General features: G+C 47.8%; 1 protein-coding gene across 6 annotated transcripts in view; it reads left to right on the top strand.

The window, feature by feature from the left end:
* Window positions 1-23,096, top strand: part of MAP3K5 (mitogen-activated protein kinase kinase kinase 5) — a 534,389-nt gene that overhangs the window by 399,366 nt on the left and 111,927 nt on the right. For all 6 annotated transcript variants that reach the window (XR_003941620.1, XM_030198514.1, XM_030198515.1 and 3 more), the window contains one exon: window positions 4,311-4,416. Coding sequence is in view for 5 of the 6 variants with exons in the window: in XM_030198514.1 (XP_030054374.1) it covers window positions 4,311-4,416 (106 nt within the window). In the remaining variant the exon portion in view is untranslated. The remainder of the gene's footprint in view (window positions 1-4,310; window positions 4,417-23,096) is intronic.

Here is a 23,096-nt window from a genome sequence, read left to right as displayed (position 1 = left end):
CTCCTCTCCCCCTGCAGCCACGCATGCGCAGCATCCCTCCTTGCTCCCCTGCCCCCCCTGCAGCCACCCACCCATGTCCAGCGACCCTCCTCTCCCCCTGCCCCCACCTGCAGCCACCCATGTCCAGCAACCCTCCTCTCCCCCTGCAGCCACCCATGTCCAGCGACCCTCTTCTCGCTGCCCCCCTGCAGCCACCCATGTCCAGCAACCCTCCTCTCCCCCTGCAGTGTCCTTCCTGTCTCCCCTGCCCCCCCCCCTGCAGCCACCCATCTGGTCTCAGGACCCCCTCCCCACCAACCCTCCTCTCCCCCTGCAGCCACGCATGTGCAGCGGCCCTCCTCTCTCCCCTGCCCCCCCTGCAGCCACCCATGTCCAGCGACCCTCCTCTCCCCCTGCAGCCACACATGTCCAGCAACCTTCCTCTCCGCCTGCAGCTACCCATGTCCAGCAGCCACTTATGTGCAATGACCCTCCTTTCCTTTCCCCTTGCCCCCCCTGTAGCCACCCATGTTCAGCGGCCCATCTCTCTCCCCTGCCCCCCCTGCAGCCATCCATGTCCAGCGACCCTCCCCCTGCCCCCCTCCAGCCACCCATGTCTAGCGACCCTCCCCATCCGCCCCGGCGCATCACCCAAGCCCCTCCCCCCCCGGCGCATCACCCAAGCCCCTACTCTCCCCCCCCATGGCGCATCACCCAAGCCCCTACCCTCCCCCTCTTGGGCACATCAACCCCCTCGTCACCCGCAGCCACCAATACTAACGCTGTCCGCCAGCAGCTGCTTCTCCTGTTGAGCAGCAGCGGCTGGTACAAAAAGAAAAAAGCAAAAAAAAAGATTGTAAACCTGAAACGCGGCTCCGTAGACAGCCATCTGGAATTGGCTGTCGTCTCTGCAGCCGCTCCTCCTCTCCCCGCTGACGTCGCTGCGCTCCTCCGGGGTCTTCCTCCAGGGGCAGTGACGTGCAGGGGAGAGGAGGAGCAGCTGCAGAGACGACAGCCAATGCCAGATGGCTGTCTACAGAACCGCGTTTCAGGTTTAAAATATTTTTTTTGCTTTTTTTCTTTTTGTACCGGCCGCTGCTGCTCAACAGGAGAAGCAGCAGCGGCCGGACAGCGTTAGTATTGGCGGCTGCGGGTGGCGAGGGGGTTGATGTTGCTGGGGGGGGGGGGGTAGGGGCTTGGGTGATGCGCCTGGGCGGAGGGGCTTGGGCGATCCGATTCGGTGAGTGTCAGTGCTCCGCCCTCGACGTCATCACGTTGTGACGCGAGGGCGGGGCAGACACTCGTGAGGAAAAAGTGATCTACACAACTACATCTTCCAGTTTCAGGCTGCCTTCCGGCTTCATTAGAACGTTGGAGGTGCGTTTTATATAGAGAGATAAAGAGAAATACAACAAAACCAAAAATAGAAAATTAGCTACCTTTTTTTATCGGACTAACGTAATACATCATTAAGGAGCCTGTGCATTAAGTTATTCTAATATAGGGGCTGATGCTCAAAGGTTAAGAGTAAAACTACCACAAAACTAGCACAGAAACATTGCTACGGCATGCTCAGAGTAATGAGTATGTAAATTAATGGCATGTTAAAATCACAACAAATCTGCTGCTCAGTGCAGAATATGTCAACTTTCCTGTCAATTCCTGAGTGGTGATTGGCCAGGTGTTGTTGCAAGCTCCTTACCCCTAACTCAAACACCTCTTCCTGCCCCCCTCCCCCCACAAACGTAAACCTGGTGTCTAGTGGCACCCACGACCTGACCTCCCCCCATTTCCTCAAACCTTAAAAATGCTCTGGTGATCCAGTTGCCCCCCTCCCCCGACCCCATCCTTGTATCAACCACAGAATGCCCTGGTGATCTAACAGCCCCCCTCAGCTAGGCAGGTCAGGTCCATCCTCTTACATTCCCATCCACTTTGGCCTCTTGATGTAGTGGTCTAGTAGCCAACCCCCCATACCTTGTAAGAGGCAGGAGCAATGCCCACTTGCTCTTGCTTCTCCAGGCGCCATTTTCAAAGTTGTGTTGCACTGCCCCACGCGGTGCATCCTAGGGATGCACTGGGTGGAGCCTATCTACCATCTCTTATATGACTTACACCACACCCATTGCATCCCAGGATGCATTGTGCGGGGCAGGGGCAACACCATTTTGAAGATGTTGCCCGGAGATCCAGGAGTAAGTGGGCATCGCTTTTGCCTCCTAAGGTATGGGGGTCTGGGGGGTGGGCTGGGCTTCCACTAGACCACCAGAACAAAGTAATTGGTGGGGGCTAGGCCTAGCCTAGCCTGGGGGACTACTTTGTGACTTGAAGGAGGTGGGGAGGGTATTGGGACCACTGGACCACTAGGGCATTTTCTTTTTTTTTTAATATGGGGTTAGGCCCGATGCTCAAAATGGGTCAGAGGGAGGGCATTAAACTATCAGGTTTTGTGGGGGGGGGGGGGGGAGGGCTGGTGAAGCCAGCCAATCTTTCTAATGCTATCCCGGATCTGGTTGAAAGTTTTCTCCATTACAACATTCAGAACGTGTGTGCAAACCAGCGCTAACTCTATTTTTGCACTAGTGTTGGTCTTGAGCATTCATCCAGGGCCGCCGAGAGACTAGGCCGGGACAAGGCCGCCCCACCCCCTGTCGCTGCTGCCCCCCATCGCTGCCGCTGCAATCCGCAGTCTCACCTGCCTGCCTCTTCGGCTCCAGGCCCCCTGCATTCAAGGCAGCAGTCTCAGATCGCCTCTGTTCTGGCCTTCCCTCCCTGTGTCCCACCCTCTTCTGATATAACTTCCGGTTTCCGCGAGGGTGGGACACAGGGAGGGAAGGCCAGAAGAGAGGCGATCTGTGACTGCCGCTTCGAATGCAGGGGGCCCGGAGTTGAGGAGGCAGGCAGGTGAGACTGGGAACTGCGCCGGCGGCCTGACCCCGGCACTGGGCCCCCCTTGGAGGCCCGGGCCCAAGGAATTTTGTCCCCCCCTGCCCCCCCCCCCTCTCTGGGCCCCTGCATTCACCCCTTGGAGCTTTAGTTCTTGATGCATTAATTTTATGCAGACTCTGTGAGGGCATAGTGCCATGTTAAGGTAAGTGTTAACTGCTGGCATTGCAAATGTGTTCCTAAGATTTTCTTAGTACATGTTGTTCCATGCTAAAGAAGCACATTGTGAAAGGGCTGAACAGCCTGTGGGAAACTCCCTACCTAGTTCTAATTATAAGTACCACCTTGACATGCTTTGGGAAAAATCCCTTCTCTGCTAAACCCCGTTTCTCTTCCCTCCCCAGTTCTCAACTAGCCTGCAGGAGTTGACTTCTGGCTTGACTTCCGCTGTCCTAATGGTATCACTCTTAGCATATAGGATGCAGAATGCTTTTAGGCAGCACATCTCCTGCTACACTAAAGGTCCCTGTGTTGGTAGAAGTGTGTGGCAGCAGCAGGAGAAAAGGGGAGAATGTGTTGCTGTGGAGAGAGGAAGTGAAAATGCTGGAATTGTGTTTATTTTAGGGGAGAACATGCCCATGATTCAGCCTTCTCAACATAATTAACTGTTACCATACTGACCCAGTTGGCATGACGGCAGTTATGTATACCTGCCTAGGAGTTGGTAAATATACTCTGGCAACGTGCTTCCAGCAAACTTAAAACCACTTTTTAAATAATGTTTGACGAGTCATAAATCATTACTGTGGTATTAGTGTATTATAGACCACTGTACTAAAAATAATGTGTCTATGATAATTGATGTTTAGCAGGCATGGCAGGGCCCACAACAAAAGAAAAGATCATTTCTATATCATCATTCCTAGAAACAGAAGTGTAAGTTTGTACTTCCAGATATCTAGTAGGCCACTGTTTTCCTGATTGCTATCACTAGTGACTTTTTCAGTGAAACCGCTGCCCTTAAGACTTGGCTTACAGACCATATATTAACATTGTATTTCATATCCTCAAGGACTGAAAACTGGTCTAGATTTAGACCATTGTGATCTAACCCAGAGAGCAAGAGTTGGTAGGCAGCAGACGTGTATTAATTCTAATTTGTCTTTTTGATCTTTGAAATATTTAATAAATTGTCGAAAACTATTTCATATTTGTTTCTGTTGTGTTTGAAGAAAATTTGGCAATGGGCCCATGAATTAGCATATGGTACATCAAAAAATCATCTGCACACACTGGAATTGGGGCTTCTACACATTTGGGTCTATCTGGCATGGTGTCTGTCTCTTTAAGTGTGCTGGGTGGTGGAATATTTTTTTTTTTTACTTCAGTTAGCCACTTAAAGATAAGTGACTAAAATGGATCTTTTCCAATTTCCTTTACTTCAGGGAGATAATGTGCTGATAAACACTTACAGTGGAGTGTTGAAGATTTCAGACTTCGGCACGTCAAAGAGACTTGCAGGAATCAATCCCTGCACTGAGACATTTACAGGTATGTTTTGACAAGATAGTACACTACACAATTTTATAAAGGTATATGTATGTGGGTACGTTTTTCTTTTATGCTACCAGAAATTAGGACAGGCTAGTGAGTTCAGAAACCAGTGACTGGAGTGTCTGAGATTGGTGTTTGTTACCTATGAAATATGGTGAGGGCATTGATCTGTTACGGCAGCATTCCTCGTAATGCATCACCTCTGTCTCTATTTTAATGTTTTAATTCGGAAGTTGTGTGAATAAGCGAGTTAGGGAAAATTCATGATCCCTGTGCTGTTTTGATTTTAGCAATGTAGATCACATTAAAGTACACTAAGCTACATTACGGATTTTGCAGTTACTGCATCCTAATGGTTAAAATTAATGCATTGTAACTGCAAAGCCTCTGGATTAACTGGGAGCGTTTCCAGCACTTTGTCATATACTTAACGCACAGAGGAGTCCTTTTACTAAGCTGCACAGAAAAATTGCTTGCGGGTAGAGTAGGCGCAGGTTTTGGGCACGCGCTGATCCATTTTTCAGCATGCCTGTAAAAAAGGGCCTTTTTAAAATTTTTGCTTAAAATGGACGTGCGGCAAAATCAAAATTGCTGCGTGTCCATTTTAGGTCTGCAACCTTACCACCAGCCATTGACCTGGTGGTAAAGTCTCACATGGTAACCAGGCAGTAATGACCTACGAGTGTCAAATGCCACTTGGCGTGCATCCGAAAATAAAATTATTTAGTGGATGCATGCCAAAAATGAATTACCGCAAGAGCCAGTCAGTAGCTCCATTTTGGTGCGCGTTAGGCGTGCGTCGACGTTTACGTGGCTTTGTAAAAGGGCCCTGCATTGCAGGTAACATGATGCACTTAAGTCACTCTGTTATCCTGCTGCATTAATGTGTGGTGTCATAATGTGAGTTAAATGTAAAGGACAATCCCTACCCTTTTTGCATTTGTCAATTAGCACAGAAATTAGTAAACGTCAGATTGCTGTATTAGCTGTTAACATGAGTATGCACTAACAGCCCTTGCTACTTTGGCCCTCTCCTGCAAAGCGTGTTAAGTGGCACTCTTCCTGAATGCTTATGTTATAAGTTCACATTCACCCAGTTCTGTGGTGCAATTTGTATGGGAATTTGTGCTGCAGCTTTTCAAGTTAAAAAAACACTTCGAACATTAGATGGTTATGATAAATTTGTATAATATTTGCATGCAGCAGAGGCCGTGCATGCAGGTCATTGCAGATATTTTGAAACTGTAACTGGATGGATGTGTCCCAAGGTTTGATTGATTGGGAGATAGCGGTGGATCTCTTGGATCACTTCTATTTGGTTGTCTGCAGTTTTTTTTTTTTTTTCATTTATCTAAGGTGTCCTAAGTTATTAGGTCTGGTCAATATTCAGCAATGATGGCAATTTATAATTTTTATTTGTTTTAAACACTGGCTGTGACATTTAAAACGAAACAGATATATTCAATGTGACTATCCTGATACCACATTTCTATGTTAGCAGGCTTTTTAACTTAGGGCTTTGATTACTAAGATGCGTTAGCATTTGTAATGCGCCTACAATTAGTATGCGAGCTAACCATGTAGACGCCTATTAGGGATATTGTAGGCATATACACAGTTAACGCATGTACAATATGAATTGACCAACTTCCGTAAAGCATTAAAAACGTATCTCTTTGACAAGATATATCACAATGAGCAACACATGTAACTGTACAACCCTTAATACATCCAGTATTATCTTATAATGCCTTTTGCTCTTACACTATCATGTATTTCATCTTCATGTAACCCAAAACACTCTGTAAAACCAAATGTATACTCTCTTCTATTTCAGTATCCATGACGAATTGTAAGCCACATTGAGCCTGCAAAGAGGTGGGATAATGTGGGATACAAATGTAACAAATAAATAAATAAATACATGGTCAGTGCGCGTTAAAAATGCTAACACATCTTAGTAAACAGGGCCCTTTGTTATTTGTATGGGTGTAATTGTCTGTTAAAATATTTTCATGCTTAAATGTTTGTCTGTTCCCTGCCCAGAACATGGAAGACGTGGAGGTGTATTTTCAAAGCACTTAGACTTACAGAGTTCCATAGTAACCTATGGAACTTAAGTGCTTTGAAAATGAGCCCCCTGAGTGAGCTAGAAGTGTAATAAATAAGGTGATCACTGCTGCCAGCCATATGCATAAAGATATTACTCAGCTGCTATATGTAGAGCTCTTCAGTTTAATTTAGGTCCTAAATTAAAACACACAGTTGCATGGATAAAAGGTAATTCTGTAAACCAGGTGCCTGTTGCATACATAAATGTAGAGAATACTAGCACATACCTGCAAAAGTGCATGCAGGATATCTTAGCACTCATCTATGGTGCACATTATTGTTGTGACGCATAAATGCAAAGGAGTGTATACATGGCTAGGGCATGGGCAGGGCTTCCAATTACACATGTAACATACAGAGTACTGTTCGTTATATGCATCTGTGCATGTAACAAACCACCAGAGATGTACATACAGCTGGTGTAACTACGAGTGTATAAATGTTAGGTGCTCCAATACCAGGTTGTGGTTGTACTCTGTATTAGAATCTCGGCGACTAGATGACGTTATAAAATAGGCTTTCACTGTGCAACACCAGGGTACCTAAATGGAGGCGCCTGCTTACAGAATTGCCTCCTTAGTATTTGGATATGGCTGTCTATGTGTATAGATGCCCAAAATTATTCCCAGCGTAATACACAACTCGCATATCTTAACTACTTTGCAAAATATATCATTTTGATAATATGGATCTTCCTTGTCATCAACAGCAGATGAATCCATTAACTGATGGGTTGTATCCGCCTACCAGCAGGTGGAGATAGAGAACACTGAAAGCACATGGTGTTCCTGGACGCCCAGCACCCTCTGCCTCCAGTATATCTCTATCTCCCAGCAGGTGTGGACGTCGCTTTCTGAGCTCCTGGATATCTGCCTGGGGTGGCTCCTGTACTTTGCCAGTAGAGCAGGGGGGTGTTGTGGCTGGTGGTGCCCACTTTAAAGGCGTACTTGGTTTTCCCTGTCCCTGCCTTACCCCATTCCCCCTCCTCCCGGAGTTCCTCTGTGGCTGCCTGCCTCTAACTTTCCTCACAGTAAAAAATAAAAAAGAGAGAGGCTTTCTCCATAGCTCCTGGTTCGGTGCAGCTTGACTGAAGCTCGTTTGACTCGGTGTCCTGAGGTGAGAGTGGTGCCCAGCTCCTCCGGGGAGGTTTCCACTGACAGTGCTCTGTGCGGGGTAAGTTTTGGCGCGAAGGTGCCATTTTGTTTTCTGTATTTGATGGCTGCTGAAGGGGTTAAGCGCTGCTCCCACTGTGGGAAATGCAGATCAGCAGCGGGGCTTTGCAGCTCATGCTGCCTAGATGCTAATGCTGGCATGAGCATGGTGGGCGGTGAGTCTTCCCACCCGCTGGAGTTGGCAGTGGGCGCCATCTTGGAGGCGCTGCGTGACTCGACCCTCGTGGTTGTGGAGGGGTCCGAGTGCAGGGGGACGCATCGTTTCGAGGTTTCTAGAGGAGCTATTGCCTCCGCTTCCCCCAGTATGGGGACAGAAGTACAGGGTGAGTTTTTCTCCCCTGAATTTGTGCTGCTGATGCATAAGGCTTTTATGTTTAAAGAGAGCACTACCTGAGGCTCCTCACAATTCTTTTCGGACTGGGTTGCCTCCAGTTCTTGATAGCCCAGCGTCTGCTGAAGACTATATTTCTTCCCCCGAGCTTTTGGCTGACGTTAAGCGTAGACAAGTGAATACCCCGTCTGAGGGGGACTCTTCACCCTGTTCTCCCCTGTGGTCTAGTTTCGGGGAGTCTGAGGGGTCGGACAGGCCATCACAGACTGATGATCCAGACAAGGGTGGCTGCTTGCCACAGGAGTTGGATGACCCTAAAGCGGTTTGGATTTTCCACCGCGACGAGCTGCCAGCTCTCATTTCTGATGCCCTACAGGCCCTTTGAATTGAAGATCCTGATGAGGGCGCTGCCTCTTCTATTAATCCTCGGATGGCTAGTACTAAGAAGCCTTCTCGGGCTTTTCCCGTGCATGCGTCCGGCCAAGTGCTTATTTCAGCTCAATGGTCTGACCCTGATGGTCCCTTGAAGGTGGCCAGGGCTATGTGTCACCTTTACCCTCTGAGTGAAAGTCAGTTGGCCCTCTTTGGGATACCTAAAGTGGATGTGTTAGTCATGGCTGTGAATAAAAAGACTACTCTCTCAGTGGAGGGAGGGGTCGCTTTGAAAGATATGCAGGACCGGCGGCTGGAATCTGCGCTGAAGCGGCCCTTTGAAATCTCGGGCCTTTCCTTACAGGCGGCTATTTGCAGTTCCTATGCAGCCCGGGCCTGCCTTTCCTGGTTGCAGCAGGCGGTTGAGCAGTCCGCCGATGGAGCGGGTTTCCTCGCTGAGGTCGGTCCGCGTATGGAGTCTGCACTGTCTTTTTTGGCTGATGCTTTTTATGACCTGGTCAGAGCTTCGGCTAAGCAGATGTCGGTGGCGGTTGCTGCCCGCCGTCTTCTTTGGCTCCGACATTGGGCGGCTGACATGGCCTCTAAACAAAGGCTGGTGAAGTTACCCTTTCGGGGCCTTCTTTTATTTGGGGAGGATTTGGAGAAGATTGTTAAGGACCTAGGGGACTCTAAGTCCCAACGGTGGCCTGAGGATAGGTCGAGGTCTTCTTCCAAAAGTCTTTCTTTTCCCCCCTCTTCCAGGCCACGTTTTCGCGAAGCTCGCAGGTATCGCCCGGGGCGCTCTGCGGGGTTTGGTCAGCATACCCATTTCCAGCAGAGGAACTCCTTTTGTTCGGACAAACGCGCTGCGGCGTCCGGGCAACACCCAGGAGTTCAGGGGCGTCCTCCACAATGTTGGGACGCCGGTCCACTCGTCGGTTCCCGTAGTAGGGGATCGTCTGTCCCTCTTTCTTGAGGAGTGGACCAAGATTATTTTGGATCGGTGGGTCCTGGACCTGATCAGAGAAGGTTACCGACTAGAATTTGCTGCCCCGGTGGGAGACACGTTTTTGGAGTCCCGATGCGGCACTGCCATCAAGCGGGCGGCGGTAAACGAGACCTTGCAGGTGTTGCTAAACCTCAGAGCGGTGGTTCCTGTTCCTCCCGCAGAACGCGGCTACGGTCGCTACTCCATCTATTTTGTAGTGCCTCGAAAAGGCGGGTCGTTCAGACCTATCCTCAACTTACGCAGAGTCAACGAGGCCTTAGGAGTGCGACACTTTCGCATGGAAACCCTGTGCTCCGTCATTGCGGCGGTACAGCCAGGAGAGTTTCTCACGTCTCTGGACCTCAAGGAAGCGTATTTGCATATTCCCATCTGGCCGCCGCATCAGTGGTTTCTCCGGTTTGCGGTATTGAGCCAACATTTCCAGTTTTGCGCCTTGCCTTTCGGCCTGGCAACTGCCCCTCGGACTTTTTCCAGGGTGATGGTAGTGGTGGCTGCCTTTCTCAGGCGAGAGGGTATCAGAGTTCACCCTTATCTCGACGACTGGCTCAGAGCGGATTTGGCAGACGAAAGCCGACTTGCCACAGCCAAAGTTGTTACAGTTCTTCAGACTCTGGGCTGGGTAGTCAATATGCCCAAAAGTCACCTCTCAGTCTCTCGAGTATTTGGGTGTCCGGTTCGACACGGCTTCGGGGTTGGTTTTTCTTCCCAACAACAGGTGTCAAGCTTCAGAATCAGGTCCATCTGCTCCTGCAGATACCTCGCCCTCGAGCTTGGGACTTAGTTCAGCTCCTGGGATCGATGACAGCCACCATAGAGGTGGTTCCCTGGGCGAGAGCTCACATGAGGCTGCTGCAGCTTGCTCTGCATCAGCATTGGTCTCCGATTTCCCAGGACTACCAACGCAGACTAAGGTGGCTTCCTGCGGCCCAGCGCAGTATGGATTGGTGGCTTTCCAACAGCATGCTGCAGCAGGGGATGCCACTGGCTCTTCCGTTTTGGTGTCTGGTGATAACGGATGCCAGCCTTTTGGACTGGGGAGCTCATTGCCGGGGACGCTATGCTCAAGGTCTGTGGTCCACCGCGGAAGCGGGATGGTCCATCAATTGTTTGGAACTGAGAGTGATATTCCAGGCTCTTCTGGCCTTCCACAGGACGCTGAAGGGTCTTCCTGTCCGAGTTCTGTCTGACAACACGACGGCAGTGGCCTACATCAGTCGTCAGGGCGGCACTCAGTGCAGGGCCCTGGCTGTGGAGGCGTCTCAGATCTGTGACTGGGTGGTTTGTGTGACGGAGGGGGTCAGGTCTTGGATGTATGTATGCTGTTGAGGTATGGACTACTCCAAGTTTCATAGAGGCTTATATCTCACCCATCAAAAAATATCTGAGTGGCTTATATTAAGGGAAACGGGAGAGGATGGAGGGATGTGGAGTTTGGAGGGGAGGGGATGTGTGGGAGGTGGAGTAGGGGGGGGCAGGGGACCTAACTCCTGCAATATGGTTTTCTCAGATTTTGATTTCCATGATGAAGGAGCTGTATAAGCTGGTGTCTTGTAATGTGCGGGGCTTGAATTCACCTTTTAAGAGGAGTGTTTTCTTTCAAGCGCATATTTGCTTTGTGCAAGAAACGCATCTCTTCCCGCTACAGTATTGGGCTTCTACGGAGGGTCATACTAAGAAGGGTGGAGCGGGCTTATTTTTTGCTGGAGTTCAAGATCCGCAGGGTCAATATTTATTATTTGTAGGGCTGGTTAGAGAGATTACTTATATGTGAGTTAATCTCTATGTGCTGAATACCAAATGGGAATTTTTTAAAGACATGCTTGCCTACTGTCTCGCACTTTAAAGAGGGGTATTTAGTCCTGGGGTGTGATTTTAACTTTGCAGTGTTGCCTGGGTTGGATAATACTGGCCAGTGGATCTCCTATAGTAAGGAGGACAGGAAGGATTTTCAATATTTTGTGAACACATTGAATGTGATTGATGTATGGCAGGGATTTTAGCCATTACTCCGGTGTTCATCAGTCATACTTTCAAATTGATTATATTTCTATGGACCGTGATCTGTTGGGGAGGGTATGGGCTGCTGGTATTGAGATGATTTCTTGGTATGACCATGCCCTGGCAGATAATGCCCTGGCAGATAATGGTGGGGAAGCGGGGGGGTTAAATACTGGAGATTAAATTATAGTCTTTTGGATGATCCACAGGTAGTGGGCATGGTGCGACACTTCTTGAAGAACTATTGCATTTTAATATGGGGGGGGGGGGGGGCAAAGCTTTGCCGACAGCAGTATGGGAGGGGCCATCTTATTTCATTGGTGGCAGGTCAGAAGCGACGGTGAAGAGAAGGGGTGACTAGATTGTATGATCGCTTGGCCCATTTAGAGCAGGCACACAAACATCAACCGGCATAGAGAGATCCTTTCTTAGCTAGTTGAGGTCTGTTGGTTGCTCAGTAGTTATGAGGCTGAGGACCTTGCGTTTAATCTGAAATTGCTTAAGCAGAAGTATTTTGAGTTTGCCAATAAGGCGAGTAGGCTGGTGGCTCATAGACTGAATGTATTGAACACCCAAAATAATATTTTCCAGATTAGAAAAACTGGTGGGCAGGTGACGCACAGGGAGAGTGAGATCAGGGAGCATTTTATACTCCAGAGGGGGACCGGAGGATGGAGGAACTTGATTCTTACCTAGATTCTGTGATGCTGGGGTGGGTGTAACATAGGCAGCCGAGACCCCTCTGGCCTAGCATTTACTGTATTTACCACCATAACCCAATAAAGACATCACACTTGGTATTCTGTTGACATGGCACAATTTTGGCCGCAGCTTTTATTTTGTGATACAAAACATCTATACAATCTGGGCATACCCAAGCCGATTCAGCCTCTGGCTCATTTTCCCACGCCGAATCCGCCGCCTTAGCAAGACTGGCCAATCGTGAACCGAGCTCCCCGCCACACAGCAAGGGGGACTTACCGTAAGCGCAGCTACCAGCTGCCTAGCTAATACCATCAGGCTTGGGTACCCCGCCAAAGCTGCGACAATATACACATGTATAAGTTATATTTATACTGGGGGGGGGGGGGGGCTGGGTGCAGTCTGCTTGCCCTGAACGCCGGAAGAGGTCGTCCAGGCTCCTTCCATTGGCTTTTAAACCCCTTTACTTAGCCCCTCCTGTCGCCCAGCGGGGTGCATCCGGAGACAGGGTCCTGTCCTCCGTGCCTCCCTCACTTCTTGCTGTCCTTGGCGCGCATGCCCGTCGGGGCACGGCGCCTTTTTATCTTTGGCTCCGTGCACCCTGCGTGGCACTGCACCTTGCTTTTAGAGGCAGATGCCTCTCGATTGGATAGCCCCTTACAGCTAATGAGCAGTGGGCTGAGAAGAGGATTTCTGAGCTGGTTTGGTTTGTTGGCAGAAGCCGCCAGTGATCTAAAATCTTTTCTGAATCTATAATTCATCTATCTAAACTTACACAAAAAAGAAAAAAAAAACCGCTGTTGTTATACTAGGGTGTGTCCTCGTTAAACCTTTCTGTCTGTTATCCTATTGCCTAAAAACTGCAATTTGTGCTCTATTTTTGCTGGGTACTTTTTTCTTTTTCTCTGAAACTGTGATTCCTGTGTTTGGGGGCTGGACTGGGCTGCCTGGAAGGAGTTCTCTGGGGTTGGGCTTAGTTCCTGAGATGAGTGTGCTGAGTAACCTACCTTACCAGATAGGATTCCAGTAGGGATCTTAGCACCATGTGGGAGGAGGGGCTAATTGTATGCAGTAGGGTAGTTTAAAGACTACATAAAGAGGAGAAAGGGGGAGGACTGCCTGACCTGTGGGCTGAGCAGAGGATTTCTGAGCTAGTTTGGTTTGTTTGTTGGCAGAAGCTGCCGGTGATCTAAAATCTTTTCTGAATCTATAATTCATCTATCTAAACTTACACAAAAAAGAAAAAAAAAAACCCTGCTGTTGTTATACTAGGGTGTGTCCTCGTTAAACCTTTCTGTCTGTTATCCTATTGCCTAAAAACTGCAATTTGTGCTCTTTTTGCTGGCTACTTTTTTCTTTTTCTCTGAAACTGTGATTCCTGTGTTTGGAGGCTGGGCTGAGCTGCCTGGAAAGCGTTCTCTGGGGCTGGGCTTAGTTCCTGAGATGAGTGTGCTGAGTATCCTACCTTAACAGATAGGATTCCAGTAGGGATCTGGTTTATTCTGCCCACCCCCCTCCCTAACACCCGCCCACCCTAGGGCAGCTGTTCATTTATAGTCAGTGTTCTAATTAAGGTAATAAGCAAGTGCTGCTCCCACAAAGTCTCAATACATTCAGTGTATCCTAACAGTAATCACAAAACAACAAAATACATCATATTAAAATCCTAAAAACACTTTGTCTATCCAACATCCTTAATTTTGTAGCTTGTTTTTAATATATTGAAATACTCATATATTAATGAGATGGAGTCAGTAGTCCAGCAGCAAGAGGGGTGCTACCTAGTCTTTTGCACTGAGTGTCACATGTATGGTTATCTCCCAGTTGGTGTGAAGTCATATGTGTGTGTCCGGTACAAAGAACTCCTAGCTCTCAGAGAGTACAAGACTTGGTAGAGATGAGGGAGATAGAACAGTACATAGATGAGACCTCCAGGGATATTGTAGAGAGGTTTCATCTATGTACTGTTCTATCTCCCTCATCTCTACCAAGTCTTGTACTCTCTGAGAGCTAGGAGTTCAACAGTGGCTCTATCTTTTCCCCTGTGGGTTGTAATCAGAGACATATCCTCGGTGTGAGAGGATAATACATCCTCTGGTGGGCAGGTCCTGGGTACAGGAGTACCTCCTACTTCACCAGGGCAATGCTCTCTTTTTAGGAGACCTCTCTCCGAAGTAGCACAGAGGATATGTCTCTGATTACAACCCACAGGGGAACAGATAGAACCACTGTTGTAGTTGGAGACTCAGTCATTAGGCATGTGGATAACTGGGTGGCTGGTGGACGTGAGGATCGACTGGTGACTTGCCTGCCTGGTGCGAACATGGTGGACCTCACGTGGCACCTAGACAAGATTTAGATAGTGCTGGGGAGGAGCCGGCCGTCTTGGTACATGTGGGTACCAACGACGTAGGAAAATGTGGGGGAGAGGTTCTGGAAACCAAAGTTAGGCTTTTAGGAAGGAAGCTCAAATCCAGATCCTCTAGGGTAGCATTTTCTGAAATACTACCTGTTCCATGCGCAGGGCCCAAGCGACAGGTAGAGATCCGGAGTCTCAATGCGTGGATGAGACGCTGGTGCGGGGATGAGGGTTTTGGATTTGTCAGGAACTGGGCAGCATTCTGGGGAAGGGAGAGTCTGTTCTGATCTGATGGGCTTCACCTTAACTAGGATGGGACCAGGCTGCTGGAGTCAAGATTTAAAAAGGAACTAGAACAGCTTTTAAACTAGAAACGGGGGGAAGGCCGACAGTCGGTCAAAAGCGCATGGTTCAGGATAAGGTATCTTTTGAAGATATCATCCAAACAGGGAAGAAAAGGTTCCTTGTAAGTAAGTCAAAGAGACCGTAGTAGATCAGATGGCCTTAAGTAAAATTAATAATGACCAGACAGAAGATAACATATTAATAATGCCATGTATTAAACGTGATATAAAACTGAGCAACTGGCCAGGACGAGCAGACAGATGCAGCAATGTCAAAGGAAATTAGGGACGCAAATAAAATGGGCAATGTAATAACAAATGTTATAAATAAATAAATAATGGGTGATTTCACTTATCCGGCTATAGACTGGGTTAATGTAAGATCGGTACATGCCAGGGAGATAAAATTTCTTGATGAAAGCAAGGACAGCTTCATGGAACAGCTGGTTCAGGAGCAGACAAGAGAAGGGAAAATGCTAGACTTAGACCTTAGTGGAGCTTATGATCTAGTGCGGGGGGTAACGGTGCGAGGGCCACTTTATAACAGTGATCATAATATGAACAGTTTTGATATTGGCATTGAAGGAAGTGAACTTAGGAAATCAAATACACTAGCGTTTAACTTTAGAAAAGGTGATTACGATAAAATGAGAAAAAGGGTGAAAAAAAGACTGAAAGGAGCAGCTCACAGCGGAGATAAGGAGGGCAAAAAAGGACTTTGAAAAAAAGTTAGCGTTAGAAGCGAAAATACATAGTAAAAATGTTTTTAGATACATTAAAAGCAGGAAGCTGGCTAAAGAATCGGTTGAGCCGCTGGATGAAAATGGTGTTAAAAGGGGCGATCAGGGAAGACAAAGCCATAGCGGGGAAATGAATTCTTTGCTTCGGTCTTCACCGAGGAGGATTTGGGAGGGACACTGGTACCAGAAAGGGTATTTGAAGCAGGCGAGTCAGAGAAACTAAATGAATTCTCTGTAAACATGGAGGATGTAATGGGTCAGTTCTGCAAACTGAAGAGTAGTAAATCACCAGAACCAGATGGTATTCATCCCAGAGTATTAATAGAACTGAAAAATGAACTTGTAGAGCTACTGTTAGTAATATGCAATCTATCCCTAAAATCAAAGTGATGCTTGTGGGTAAGAGGAACCCGAATTACAGCTGTGTCATCCAAGGTTCATAAGTACATAAGTAATGCCATACTGGGAAAAGACCAAAGGCCCATCAAGCCCAGCATCCTGTCCACGACAGCGGCCAATCCAGGTCAAGGGCACCTGGCAGCTTCCCAAACGTACAAACATTCTATACATGTTATTCCCAAAATTGTGGATTTTTCCCAAGTCCATTTAGTAGCGATCTATGGACTTGTCCTTTAGGAAACCGTCCAAACCCTTTTTAAACTCTGCCAAGCTAACTGCTTTCACCACGTTCTCCGGCAACGAATTCCAGAGTTTAATTACGCGTTGGGTGAAGAAAAATGTTCTCCAATTTGTTTTAAATGTACTACACTGTAGTTTCATCGCATGCCCCCTAGGCCTACTATTTTTGGAAAGCGTGAACAGACGCTTCACATCCACCTGTTCCACTCCACTCATTATTTTATATACCTCTATCATGTCTCCCCTCAGCCGTCTCTTCTCCAAGCTGAAAAGCCCTAGCCTCCTTAGTCTTTCTTCATAGGGAAGTCGTCCCATCCCCACTATCATGTTCGTCGCCCTTCGATGCACCTTTTCCAATTCCACTATATCTTTCTTGAGATGCGGCGACCAGAATTCGACACAATACTCAAGGTGCGGTCGCACCATGGAACGATACAATGACACTATAACATCCTCACACCTGTTTTCTATACCTTTCCTAATAATACCCAACATTCTATTCGCTTTCCCAGCCGCAGCAGCACACTGAGCTTTCCCTTTCTTGGTCCGTAACTCCTAACGTGGAACCTTGCATGACATAGCTATAATTCGGGTTCTTTTTTTTCCCATATGAATCACCTTACACTTACTCACATTAAACGTCATCTGCCATTTAGCCGCCCAGTCTCCCAGTCTCGTAAAGTCCTTCTGTAATTTTTCACAATCCTCTCGCGAATTAACGACTTTGAATAACTTTGTGTCATCAGCAAATTTAATTACCTTACTAGTTACTCCCATCTCTAAATCATTTATAAATATATTAAAGAGCAGCGGTCCTAGCACTGACCCCTGAGGAACCCCACTAACTACCCTTCTCCATTGTGAATACTGCCCATTTAACCCCACTCTCTGTTTCCTATCCTTCAACCAGTTTTTAATCCACAATAGGACATTACCTCCTATCCCATGGCCCTCCAATTTCCTCTGTAGCCTTTCATGAGGCACCTTGTCAAATGCCTTTTGAAAATCCAGATACACAATATCAACCGGCTCCCCTTTGTCCACATGTTTGTTTACTTCGTGTTAGGAGTCACAGATCTAGAAAGGGATCTGGGAGTCATCATTGATAAGACATTGAAAACTTCTCCTCAGTGTGCTGCAGCGGCTAAGAAAGCGCACAGAATGTTGAGTATTATTAGGAAAGGGATGGAAAACAAACACGAGGATGTTATAATGCCGTTGTATCGCTCCATGGTACGACCACACCTCAAATATTGTGTCCAATTTTGGTCGCCGCATCTCAAAATAGATATAATGGAATTGGAGAAGGTGCAGAGAAGGGTGACGAAAATGATAAAAGGGATGGAACGACTTCCCTATGAGGAAAGGCTAAGAAAGTTAGGGCTCTTCAGCTTGGAGAAAAGGCGGCTGAGGGGTGATATGATAGAAGTCTACAAGATAATGAGCAGAGTAGAGTGGACAGATGTGAAGCGTTTGTTTACACTTTCAAACAATAATAGAACCAGGAGACACATGATGAATCTAGAATATGGTAGATTTAAAACAAATAGGAGAAAGTTTTTCTTTACTCAGCATGTAGTTGGACTCTGGAACTCGTTGCCGGAGAATGTAGTGACAGCAGCTGGCCTTACAGATTTGAAGGGGGGTTTGGACAGATTCCTGAAGGAAAAGTCCATTGAACATTATTAAAAAATTATTATTAGTTTTGCCAGGTTCTTGAAGCCTGGATTGGCCGCTGTCGGAGACAGGATGCTGGGCTTGATGAACCCTTGGTCTTTTCCCAGTATGGCGGTGTTTTTGTGGTTATGTGCTTATGAGCTTCATCAGGCTCTTTGCTCTATTTGCACTGGAAAGTGTCTGGGGATTGATGGGTTACTGTCAAATTTATCGTCAGTTTGAGGACTTGTTAATCTTGCCAGTGTTGGAGCTCTTTAATGCCTTCTTGGCAGGGGATACCTTGCCTTATTATATGCGCTTAGCTGGGGTGACCGTAATCCCAAAGGAGGGCAATGACCTGTTATCATGTGGGTCCTATTTCCTTGTTGAGGGTGGATACTAAGCTTTTTAGTAGGGTGTTGGCGGATCGGATCATGAGCTGGTTGCCCTGGTTGGTACACTCAGATCAGTCTGGGTTTATAGTGGGGTGTCAGTTGGGGGACAGTATAAGACAGGTGCTTAATTTGATGGAGAGAGCTCGGAGGCTGTGTAGGGACTTTGTTCTTTTCTTGGTGGATGCGGAAAAGGCCCCTTTCTGTTCTAGGTCTTGGCGTGTATAGGCTTGGGCCTGCATTTGAGAAGCTGGATTGCAACCCTTTACAACTCTCCCTTAGTGTATATTAAGGTCAATGCCAGCTAGTTGACTACTTTCTCATTGGCTAGAGGGATAAGGCAGGGGTGTCCTTTGTCACCCCTGCTGTTTGTGTTAGTGATCGAGCCATTGGCCCAGCAGGATCGGGACGACATTATAAGCTTAAAGGTGCTGGGAAGATCTTACTGCTGATTTGTTGTTTACCTTGACAAATCCTGGGGTGTCTTTGAGGGGCATAGTGGAGGAACTGGAGGCTTATGGCAGGGTGTTGGTTTTCGGGTAAACATGGCAAAGTCTGAGCTCCTGAATGTCCTCATTCCTCCACTGGTAGTTGAGGAATTGAGAGCTCAGTTCCCCTTTAAGTAAGTTCGATTCTCTGATGTATTTGGGCATCCTTTTGGGAGGTGTGGCGACGACACTTTATGAACTTAAGTATGGGCCAGTCTTACGTTGGGTCTACCAGGATTTAGATTATTGGGAGGGCCTGTGTTTTTTCTGGTTGGGTAGAATAGAGGTTGTCAAAATGATGGTCCTGCCTCAACTTCTTTTTTTGTTTCACATGCTGCCAATTTGGATCGAGGATCATCACAGACTGCTGCGTTGGATCTCTCGTTTCATTTGGGCTGGGAGGCATCTTCACATTGCGGGTGGTGTTATATGTTTGGGAAAACTGGATGTAGTCTGGCGGTCCCTTGTATTAAGAAATATTACCAGGTGGCTTGTTGGAGTGGCAGAAGTGTAAATCCTGGGTTTTTCTAGAGCAGGCAAAGTTGGGGGCTGTTCCGCTGCTGCATTTGCCCTCGCTGCCAGGGTGTGGGGGAGCCTGGGTGGGCTTTTGGGGCAATTACGATGCAGGCCTGGTTGCTTGAAGGACGTAAATACTCGTGGTTTGCCCCGTTGTATTTCGACCTGGAGTTTGATCCAGGGAGTGGTCAGGGTCTTTTACAGTAGTGGGAGGTCAAGGGGTTGGTTTGTGCGTGGTAATGCTGTGATTTGTGGGCTAGGAGTGTGAAAAGTTTTGGGGATTTGCAAAGTGAGTTGCCATTGAGGGATTGTGATGAAACAGTGGGCTCCTAAGCCTGTGAACTGTATTATTTTTATTGATATGTATTTCTCTTAATTGGCCAGCAGATGGTACTTGTTTTGTGTTTTAAAGCTGTTGCAGAAAAAGACTTTCTCTTTTCCAGTTTAAGCATATGGAAAGGCAATTTGCAGTGCCATTGGTCAGATACTTTCAAAGTTGGTGCTCTGGGCTTTGATTGGCCCTGGAGTTCAAATCTAGCCAGGAGGTACTGGATTTTCCCCAGTCTCAGCTATGTTGTGGAGAGAGAAAGATCTTTTTACTGAGGCCCTTTGAGCAGTTATGTTTTATAACCTGTGAGCAGCTATATTTGCTGAACTCCCCAGGTACTACTCAAGTAGTAAACAAATGTTTAGATAGTTTTATAATTGATCCATATTCAGTTACCTGTTATTGTTTGCTGATTTCACCTTTTTCAGTTCACTGTTCAAGTTCTGTGATAATAAACCTGTAGTTTATTAGCTCTGCTGTCCTGCCCTGACCAAGAATCCTGGTGGTTTGTTTTGGGTCTGCGAGTGCTTTCTGGGAACTGTGGGACCCCAGGGAGTGTGACCCCACTGTCCTAGAAATCACTGGGGAATAACCTGTGGGTGGGAGACTCGCCTAGCAAGTAGAACCTAGTGCATGGGGTGGAGGGTTAGCTAGTATAGAGCGTGTGCCCAGGTGCAGGCAGGCCTGAGTAGTGCTGGGGACAGAGACCTTTTATGTGGCCACAGGGTTAACCCCAATTGGGTGCTAGGTATTTTGTGACAGGGATCAATTCCCATATTTGCAGGTTCAGCATTATCTCCATGATTCGGGTTTGTTGGAAGAACTCCTTCAGGAGAAAACTGTCTTTGAATTTTTGTTACGCCCACAGTTGCAGAAGAATGCTACATCCCAAATTTATAAGTGTCTCAATGACCGACGGAAGGTCAAGTGGGGTTATATGAGGGTATGGGAGGTGGAATTGGGGAGGGAGTTGGGAGAGTCTGAGTGGGAGTTGATTTGGGGGATAGTGCGGACTTTGGGTATAGCAACTGTGATTGTGAAAAATGAGTATAATGTGTTGCTTTGTTGGTACCATACTCCGCTTAGCTCAAATGATTGGGCATAGGGATGGATTGTGTTGGCGTGGCTGTATGGAGCAGGGGATTTATCTACATATGTGGTGAGAGTGTGAGAAGCTTTGGGCTTTTTGAGCACAAGTGTTTTCTGTCTCGTCTCAGATTATTGGACAGCATGTGGAGCCCTCCTGGATGTTGCATTATTTAATTTACCTGTGGAGGGGCTGGAACTGGGTGAGGACAAATTATGTCAGCTGGTTCTCACGGCAGCATGCCTGGTTGTTGCCTCTGGTGGCAACTGTCTTGTCCGGCTTGAAGATTTGTGGTGGACAAGATGGACTATTGATATGAGATGTTTCAGCTGACAGCTATCAAGTATCATCGCACCATGTTGTTTGAGAGCAGATGGAGGGAGTTTCAGTGCTGGCGTCTGACCCACCTTTGAATAAACACACGTATAAGGGGTTTTTACTACTACTACTACTTAGCATTTCTATAGCGCTACAAGGGTTACGCAGCACTGTACAAGTTAAAACATGGGGAAGGACAGTCCCTGCTCAAGAGAGCTTACAATCTAAAGGTAACAAGCTATGTAGTCAGTGTAGATATCATGAATGGAGAAGGTGGTTAGGCGCCAAAAGCAAGGGAGAAGAGATGGGCTTTGAGTAAGGACTTGAAGATGGGCAGGGAGGGCGCATGGCGTATGGGCTCGGGGAGTCTGTTCCAGGCATAAGGTGATGCGAGGCAGAAGGGGCAGAGTCTGGAGTTAGCTTTGGTGGAGAAGGGTACAGATAGGAGTGATTTGTCCTGCGAGCGGAGGTTACGGGTGGGGACATAGGGGGAGAGGAGAGAAGAGAGGTAATGGGGGGCTGCAGATTGAGTGCATTTGCAGGTCATTAGGAGAAGCTTGAACTGTATACGGTAGCGGATCGGGAGCCAGTGAAGCGACTTGAGGAGAGGGGTGATATGAGAGTATCGGTTCACGCGGTAGATAAGACGTGCGGCGGAATTTTGGACAGATTGAAGGGGGGGGTAGGTGGCTAAGCGGGAGACCAGCGAGGAGAAGGTTGCAATAGTCAAGACAAGAGGTAACGAGTGAGTGGACGAGGGTTCAGGTGGTCTGTACAGAGAGGAATGGGCGGATTTTGCTAATATTATAGAGGAAGAAGCGACAGGTCTTAGCTGTCTGTTGGATATGGGCAGAGAAGGAGAGGGAGGAGTCGAAAATGACTCCGTGATTGCGAGCTGATGAGACGGGGAGGATGAGGGCGTTGTCAACAGAGATGGAGAGTGGGGGAAGAGGAGAGGAGGGTTTGGGTGGAAAGACAAGGAGCTCAGTCTTTGCCATGTTCAGTTTTAGATGTCGGTTGGACATCCAGGCGGCGATATCTGAGAGGCAGGCTGAAACTTTGGCCTGGGTTTCGACTGTGATGTCGGGAGTGGAGAGGTAGAGCTGGGTGTCATCGGCATAGAGATGGTACTGGAAACCATGTGATGAGATCAGCGAGCCCAGGGAAGAGGTGTATATCGAGAAAAGAAGCGGTCCAAGGACAGATCCTTGAGGAACCCCAACAGAGAGTGGGACGGGGGTGGAAGAAGAGCCATTAGAAAATACTCTGAAGGTGCGTTGGGAAAGATACGAGGAGAACCAGGAGAGGACGGAGCCCTGGAACCCAAATGAGGACAGTGTGTCAAGAAGTAAATTATGATTGACGGTGTCAAAGGCGGCGGATAGGTCGAGGAGGATAAGGATGGAATAGTGACCTTTGGATTTGGCAAGGAACAGGTCTTTGCAGACTTTGGTGAGTGCTGTTTCAGTTGAGTGTAGTGGGTGAAAGCCGGATTGAAGCGGATCGAGGATGGCCTGAGAGGAGAGGAAATCAAGGCAGCGGCTGTGGACAGCGCATTCAAGTAATTTGGAGAGGAAGGGTAGGAGGGAGATGGGGCGGTAATTGGAGGGACAGGTGGGGTCAAGTGATGGTTTTTTGAGAAGTGGTGTGACTACAGCGTGCTTGAAGGTGTCAGGGACAGTAGCAGTGGAGAGAGAGAGGTTGAGGATGTGACAGATTGAGGGGTTAACTGTAGGAGAGGTGTTGGTAAGCAGATTGGTGGGAATGGGATCAGTGGAACAGGTGGTGCACTTAGAGGAAGAAAGAAGGCGAGCCGTTTCCTCTTCGGTGATCTCAGGGAAGGAGGAGAAGGAGGACAGGTTAGGTTGGTTGAGGGAGTGGGTTAAGAAGGAGAAGGAGGACAGGTTAGGTTGGTTGAGGGAGTGTTGTTTGAGAGCAGATGGAGGGAGTTTCAGTGCTGGCGTCTGACCCACCTTTGAATAAACACACGTATAAGGGGTTTTTACTTTCGTTTGTGCTCTGTCTTTGCTACAGATGCAGGTTTGGCTCCTAGGGCTGGGGGAGAGGGGAGTGGGTTGGGGGGAGGGCTGAGCTGTACTGTGGGAGGGTGTCTT

This window comes from Microcaecilia unicolor, chromosome 3, assembly GCF_901765095.1.
Source record: "Microcaecilia unicolor chromosome 3, aMicUni1.1, whole genome shotgun sequence".
Taxonomy (NCBI): domain Eukaryota; kingdom Metazoa; phylum Chordata; class Amphibia; order Gymnophiona; family Siphonopidae; genus Microcaecilia; species Microcaecilia unicolor.
Note: the sequence above shows the minus strand (reverse complement) of the source record. Positions and strands in the feature narration are given on the sequence as shown.